This window comes from Nicotiana attenuata, chromosome 6 (genome assembly GCF_001879085.1).
Source record: "Nicotiana attenuata strain UT chromosome 6, NIATTr2, whole genome shotgun sequence".
Classification (NCBI taxonomy): domain Eukaryota; kingdom Viridiplantae; phylum Streptophyta; class Magnoliopsida; order Solanales; family Solanaceae; genus Nicotiana; species Nicotiana attenuata.
In genome coordinates, this window is record NC_031994.1 from 86,539,361 (window position 1) to 86,547,546 (window position 8,186).

At 42.3% G+C, this 8,186-nt stretch overlaps 1 protein-coding gene across 1 annotated transcript; it reads left to right on the plus strand.

Moving 5' to 3' along the window:
• On the plus strand, positions 6,929–7,978 carry LOC109228066. The gene is made up of 3 exons (XM_019393247.1): positions 6,929–7,273; positions 7,391–7,693; positions 7,820–7,978. The coding sequence occupies exons 1-3, from the start codon at positions 6,929–6,931 to the stop codon at positions 7,976–7,978; spliced, it is 807 nt and encodes a 268-aa protein (XP_019248792.1).

Genomic DNA, 8,186 nt, shown 5'->3' on the forward strand with positions numbered 1-8,186 from the left:
GCTTTTGAGAGCACAAGATTATACAAGGAGAGAATGAAGATGATACATGATAGAAATATTATTGAGCGGAATTTTAAACCTGGAGATACGGTATTGCTATACAACTCACGACTGAGGTTGTTTCCGGGCAAATTGAAATCACGATGGTTAGGTCCTTTTCGTGTGGTTGAAATTCACCCCATGGGTGCTGTAGAGATTGTTGCGAGTAATGAATCTTGCACGTTCAGAGTCAATGGGCATAGATTAAAACATTATGTGGGCATGGAGGAAGCAAAGGAAGTGTCAATGACCCATTTGATCGAGCCTCCAATTTTGAGTGTACTTTAAATATGCTTATCTACGTCGTGCTGCAATGTTAAATCAGGCGCATCATGGGAGGCAACCCATTGATCTGCTGTATTTGCCGTGCCACGACATTAACTAAGGCGTTTGTTGTGAGGCAACCCAATGTGTAGTGATTTTTAGTGTATTTAGAATTTGTATTTTTATTTTTTTTAGGTACTAACAGGTACAGGTGAATTTGGGCGAGTGATAAGTCCATCAGGCACTGAAGGGATCAACCCAGAGATAGGTGAAAAGTGGCGAGAGAGGAAAAATTTCGGAGTCAGGTCCGCGGCCGTGCTCGAACCGCGCATATGACGTTCCACACTGCCTCGCGTACATTGCCATTACCACGGCCGCGCTCAGACAACGCTCGGACCGTACGGAATGCATATCACACTGCCTCTCGTGCGTGGCCACGCTCGAACCACGGACCGACCGCGCATGTAGCTCTGTCTGCGACCTTAGTTAGCGTTATTTTATTTTATTTTATTTATTTTGTTCTTTTATTTCTAATAGTCTAATTACTATTATCACCCCCTAACCCAATATCCCCTACCTCTCTCTCTTAACTCCTATTCATGATCCCCCACCCCAAACCCTCCCTTACAAATCAAAACACACACTCCTTTAATCTCTCCCACAAGAGCTTCAACCCTTCTCCCTCTACTCCACCCTTTAACATCTTCCCCTCACATAACATACTTACAAATCCACCAGGTAAGGGCACTTGTTTACATTATTGTTGGGTTATTTGAATTCTTAGTTCTATAGTAGTTTTCTTCTTCTTTTGTAGTAGATTTCTTTAGTATTGTGCTCTAGTTACCCTAGTGGGTTTGTCGAGGTTGTAGTAGGTGCGTCTCTTGACAGGTGTGGTTAACATTGGGTTCTTTGTGGTTGGGTTTGGATTATTAATTTGTTATTTGGGGATTCCGGTGAATGGTGCACATAAAGTGTTTGTTTAAATGCCACAGTGAGTTTCGAATGTAAATTGTGACCAATTGTGCGGATGAAGTCTGAGTAACCGCCTTTGGTTCACATCTCTTGTGTTTCACTGCTGATGATCTTTATTTGAGGTAGTATGACACCCTCCAAGAAACGCCGAACCACCGGTGCTTCCTCCGGTGGCCAAGCTCGGGCTGGATATTTTCTTTGAAGATCCGGATGAAGCTAATTTGATGGTTGTGCGGAGTTTTACGCGAACCTTCCAGAACATGTGAACGGTGTTTGCACGGTGAGAAAGAAAAATGTGGACGCCTCTGTTGAGGCCATTTGGAGAGCATATCGGGTGCCCATACCTGAGCGGAGGACTACTATGAAGCCCATGGCAGACGATTCACCACGTGGGATTTGTTCTTTGAAACAATATGTGTGCCCGGCAAGGAAGTTGTGTGGATTCTACCTAGGAAGAAGTTTTATTTGGCAGCACTCACCTTTGAAGGGAAGTGTTGGCTGTATGTCATCAATAACCGCCTGCTTCCTTCTTCCAACACCACCGAAGTGAATGGTCCTAGAGCTGTATTGATCTGGTGTTTCATGAATGGCCACGATTTTGACATGGCCAAGATTATTCACGAAGAGATGTTCATTCGTTGTCCAGTGCGGCGGTATGGTTTCTTCTTCCCTTCCCTAGTCACTAGATTATGCCGCGCAGCACGTTGAGCGTGGATGGAAAAGTGAAGAGAGAAGCAAAGTTTCGGGCGGATAAAGTGACGATTGGGAAGGACCCTGTGGCACCTGCAGGTGCTAATAGTGATGATTCTGATACACCTGAGGAGGGAGATGATGAGCAGGATGAAGCGGGGGCTGAGTCGCCCACCCATGAGCAAGTTAAAGAAACCGAAGGATCGTGTGGGGTCGGTCGGATTACACGGCTGGCAGCCTTAGAGCAGGAAATGGCAGGGCTACGTACTACTGTCACAGACTTGGGGACTAGAGTTGATGCCTTGGCCACCCAAAATGCTAAACCAGAGAAGAAAATCATGGGCTGGCTGCGTGTGTTGGGGAGGGCGTGTCACTTAGACCCCGACACTGTCTCTGATCAAGACTGATCTTCTAGGGAAGTTCCTTTGCCTCGCATTACTTTCTATTTTATGACATGAGGACATGACATCTTTTTAAGTGTGGGGTAGGGGATACTTCGTTTGTATGTTGTATATATATAGGAACGTAGCTTGATTTTGGTTTTTGGTTAGATGTTTGAATGTGTGAAAATTTCAAATTTTCGACTTGTCCCGATGATGGATATCACTCGACGGGTTTCTTGAGGGTCTAAGTGGATATATATTAAAAAAAAATATTTTTCCTTTGTAGGTAGTGTATCAATTATCCCTTGGTTTTTCTATGGACCACAGTTCTTTTTCAAGGGTTTTTGTTTGAACCGGGTTAGTTAGTTTTTAATTTTTAGTTAGGTACTTGTAGGCTATGGGCTGATATGGAAGTAGGATCTCTTAATGTAATTATGCCTTGAATATAGTAGATACTTTAGTGTGATGCTTTGGCTCAGTTGTTGATTCTTATTAGAGTGCCTTAAATTGTATGTTCTTAACTTGGCTTAAGTACTCTAACTAGAGTGTTTCGATGATCCAATCTGGAGTGAGTCGTGTGCCATGTGTGTGTGAGGATTGTTGTATTCTGTGCACTACATTGGATGCGTAGAACTTGCCCCGTGTATTTGCAAAGCGAAATAGTAGTTTTGTTGAGTCTTGGAAGTGATATAGGCGTTTCTTTGTTGAGCCAGATATGTATATTTTACCTGCCTAATTGTTATGTATCATAGTTAACCCCTTTGAGCCTGTAATCCTTTTTCTTTGGCAACCACATTACAAGCCTTACCCATGTGTTTGAATTGACCATCTATTTGAACCTTTTAACCTCTCATGAGCACTTGAATTGTTATGAACATTGTAAAAGTTAAAGTGTGGGGTGGTTGGGTTGGCTTTTGAGTGGAACTAATGAGATAAGGAGAAAGTTGCATTATTTTGAAAAAGTAAGAGCCACTTGAATTGAAAAAAAAAGAGAAAAAGAAGAAAAAAAATATAGATAAGGGGTGGTTCTTGATGTAATTGGGCTTAAAGAAGTATGGGGTAATACAAATGGATGAAAAGGTGGAGTTTGGTTTGACATAAGTAGGGTCTTAAATGTTAAAATGTATGTATTAAAGTGCTCAGGGAGGTGTAGTCACTCTTATATCTAAATGTATCCTACCCGTCCCGCAGCCTACATTACAACCAAATGAAGTCCTACTTGATCCTAGACTGAATGAGCTCGATTAGTGGAGTATTACACTACGGGCAAGCCTATGGTGCATTTTTAGTGGCATATGAATGTTCCTTCTGAGAGTGAGTGAATCATTTCTATCTTGAGTTCCTAAGTATTATTATCTCGTATTGTCTGTGGAACTACTCTCGGTTGTTATGAGAGGGTACTTGATTCGTGAAAGAAAGGTGAGTCTTAACCTCTGTGTTACAGTAAGTGTATAAGTTAGGAGTAGTGCGTGTCATGTGAGAGTCAACTCTTGAGGCGGAGATATTACACTACTGGGCTCAATCCTTATGGTATGTTGTTGGTGTGATGAGTTAGCGAAGTTGCTTAGTGAAGTAGCCCTCTGTAGAGTATGGTTTGATCGCTCAGGGACGAGCAATGGTTTAAGTGTGGGGTGTTGATAGTAGGCTATAAGTATGTGGTTTGGCTATCATTTATGCTCCAACTTAGCTGTACTTTATTGTTATATGAATGTTAAATGACAACAAAATGGCTCTAATTATGAACTTTGTTCTTTGCAGGAGCAATTCCTGACTATGAGGACATTAATGAGTGTTTGGAGTTAATTTGGAGCAAGGAATGCCAATCGGAGGTGAGTGCTCGCATAATTAGAAAAAAAAATGGAAGACAGAGTGAACTCCAGGAGCGCGGGTGAACCGCAGCTGCACTCAGGCCGTGCTCGCCAGGCAGAAAGGAAGATTATGCGCGGTCCAACCACGGTCCAACCACGACCGCTCATCCCTCCGAGGAATTTTATTTCAGGGTTAAATTCGTAAGTTCAGGGGCGACTTTCCTTGACCTATAAGAAGCGCAGGTCGCCCAAAAAGAAGGTATTGAGGTTTTTGAAGGCAAGAACAGGCAAGAAGCAAGGCGGAAGATTTGGCATAGAGTTTTTACCTTTCTTCTTGCTTTTATCATTGATGATGAATTCTATTTTTATAATTGTGAAAACGATTATGCATAGCTAAACTCCTAATCTAGGGTTTTGATGGAACCTCTTGGAGGATAAAGTTCTTGTTATGTTAATATAGATTTGCCATAGTATTTTCTCTGTTTGTTCAACTATATTGTGATTGCTGTTGATTGAAGGGCCCTCAATCGATTGTGCCTATTCAGTATGTATTACTCGGGAGAGAGTGCATATTAAGGTAGGTGCTGAACAACACCACTCCTAACGTATATGAGGGATCAATACGAAGGGTTTAAAGGTGGGATTAGGGATAACAAGACCTTGGGTGCGATCTAAGTGAGCTGTAATTAAGGCCAAGCGTAATTCGGGAGAGTATGTCTAGTATATTATTGTAATTACTATGGAGAGAGTTACGACAGTCAGAGTGCTCATGATCGATAGAGAAGACTTAGGCAAATTTATAGCAAATGTAGCGGAAAGGATTCCGACAAGAGGGGAAATCAGAACCTTAGACCAGTCCCATTCTTGCTTACAAACCTTTTATAGATAGTTCTTATTACTGCATTTTTATTACGTAATATTTAGTTAATAAACATCCAGTTTGTTACTCAAATATCTCAAAAGATTGAATACGTGAATTCCTGTGAGTCCAATAGCTATGATTGATAGGTTAATTCCCTGTGGGATTCGACTCCGAACTTGTTAACCGGAATATATTTGCAGCGATCGCTTTGTTCTTTTCATAAGGCATAGTTCGGCGTGATCAAATTTTGGTGCCGTTGCCGGGGAATTAACGGTGTTATTAATTGCAGTTAAAAATAAGTGCAAAAATTCTTAGTTTAGTCAATTTCCTTCAATTTAAACTGACCATTGAAATTCTAACGTTTGTAGTCGTGGTTGTTACAGGTTCATGCCTAGAAACTCCTCAAGAACTGGTGAATTGTTGGAAGCATTATCAGATCCTGAGAAAGTGTTCAAGGCATTGAATCGTGCTAACAGGAAAGGCAAACGACAACATAACTCAACCGAACAAATTGAACCAGACATGGAAGACGATAATCTAAACAACAAAGACAACGTAAATGACCCAAGATCAGGGTGTGGTACCTCTTGTGCTAGAAGCAACACTATATGATTGGGCACAACCCACCGCTGACAACATAGCAACTACCATTGTAGTCTCTCAGATAGAAGCAGATTCATTCCTGATCACAAATAACATGCTACATTTGTTGCAGAACAAGGGACTGTTCTCTGGGTCATACGTTGAAGATTCTCAGCAGCATCTAAAGAATTTCCTGTCTATCTGTGCCACGCCGAGGCAACACAACGTGATACCGGAAGCAATACGTCTGTTGTTGTTTCCATTATCAATGACAGGAGCAGTTCAGACTTGGCTTAATTCACTCCCCACAAATTCCATCACTACTTGGGAGGAATAAGTCAAGCAATTTGTGAACAAATTTCACCCACCTAACAAAACTGCTCAGCAAATTGATGAGATATTGAGCTTCAGACAGAAATCGACAGAGACGTTACAAGAAACATGGGAGAGATTCAAGAGTTTGCTGGTTACTTGTCCACATCATGGTATTCCGGAGCAGATGTTGGGGAAGATATTTTACATGGGTTTGGTAGATAGCTTGAAATCCAATGTCGATGCTTCAGCAGGTGGAGCATTTTTGAGCAAAACGTTCAGAGAAAGCAAGATCCTACTTGACAAGATGGCACAAAACTCAGGATGGACGACAAAAAACGCTCCAATCACTCCTGCGGTTCACTCAGCGGCTTTAGACCCGACTAACTCCATAGCTGAAAATATGGCCACTCTACTGACACAAATGAGCATCCTTACCAAAACGGTTGATGAATCAGGCCAGAAGCAGCAGGTACACATAGTTGATGCAACTAATGGGGGGTTTATGTACATCATGCATTAATCAACCATATGTTTGCTCATGGAGTGCTGAAGGACATAACCAACAATATCAGGAGAACATGAATTATGTGGCCAACTACGGGGGACCGAGTCCAGGTGGTCAGAATTGGGGTCAGCAGAATCAACAATATAGACCAGCTCAGCAGCAGTACAACAACAACAATAACCATGGGGCTATGCGACCACAAAGTCAAATGGTGCCTTACCAAAGGCAACAAGGGTACAACTAGAAAAATCAGCAGCAGGCTTATCAACAACCTCTACAACAACAGACTGTGAGACATGATGATGGGTTTGGTAAACTAGAGGGAATGATGCAACAAGTGATTGGGTCCACTGGAAAACTAACTGACAGAGTAGACTCAGATGAGTCAGCGATAAAGAATATTGAGATCCAATTAGGACATATTTCAATGGCCCTAAATAATCGTCCTCATAGGACGTTACCTGCAGACACCCAAATCAATCCAAAAGAGGAGGGCTTGAAGTAGCTGATGGCAGTGAGTCTCCGAAATGGTAGAGACTTAGATTTGGAGCAAGAAATTGCTCGTGAAAGCAGACCGAAAGAGACACTGGTGCCATTACACGTTGAGCTAGACAATTCAGCAGGGTTAACTGAGGTGACGGTACATCATGCGCAAGAGAACACCAACAAAGAAAAAGAGGTTGTGAAAGAGACGAAGGTTGCACCAGAGCCGACAGTAGAAGCAGTGCCTGAACAAGAGAAAAATCAAATCAAAGGGAAGAAGCGACCACCAGCATCATTCCCACAGAGATTGGACAAGTATCAAAAAGATGAGCAGTACAAGAAATTCTGGGAGATGTTGAAGCAAATTCTGGTAAACATTCCACTGATTGATGCTTTAAAGGAGATGCCTGGTTATGCGAAGATGATGAAGGACTTGATGCCCCGCAAGATCGACTTTCAAGACTTGGCCACGGTTACACTGACTCAGACCTGCAGTGCTATTGTAATGAGACCCATAGCTGAGAAGCTGTCTGACCCTATGAGTTTCACAATCCCTTGCACAATAGGCAATTTAGCATTTGCTAAGGCAATGTGTGATATGGGAGAACCCATAAAACTTATGCTCCTGGCTATCTACAAAATGCTAGGCATTGGAATAGCTAGACCCACGTCTATGTTACTACAGCTGGCTAATCGAACAGTGAAGAGGCCCTCTGGGATTCTAGATAATGTATTGGTACAGGTTGGGAAGTTTGTGTTCCCAGCAGATTTTGTCATCCTTGACTGTCCGGTTGATGAGGAAATCCCCATAAATTTGGGAAGACCATTCTTGGCCACTTGGAGAGCCTTAATTGATTGTGAAACTAGAGAGCTCAAGATGAGATTAAACGATGAAGAGATAACATTCAACGTGCAGAAATCTATGCGGAGATCAAGTGAATTTGCTAATTGCTCTCTAATAGATGCGGTGGATGTGGTCTTGGAGGAGGAAGATGAGGCATTGTTCATTAAAGACCCTCTAGCAGCTTGTCTCATAAACTTAGATGAAGCTAATGGTGAAGACTTGGCAGAGTAGGTACTGGCTCTTGAAGGCCAAGGTTTTTGGAGAAGGGAGCTTGAATTTGAGCCCTTACACTTAGAGGAAAGAAAAACTCCTCCAGCTAAGCCATCGATAGAAGAGCTACCAAGATGGAACTGAAGCCACTGCCATCCCATCTCTGGTATGCATTCTTGGGACCTGACTCAATTTTACCTGTTATTATCTCAGCTAGTTTGATAGATGT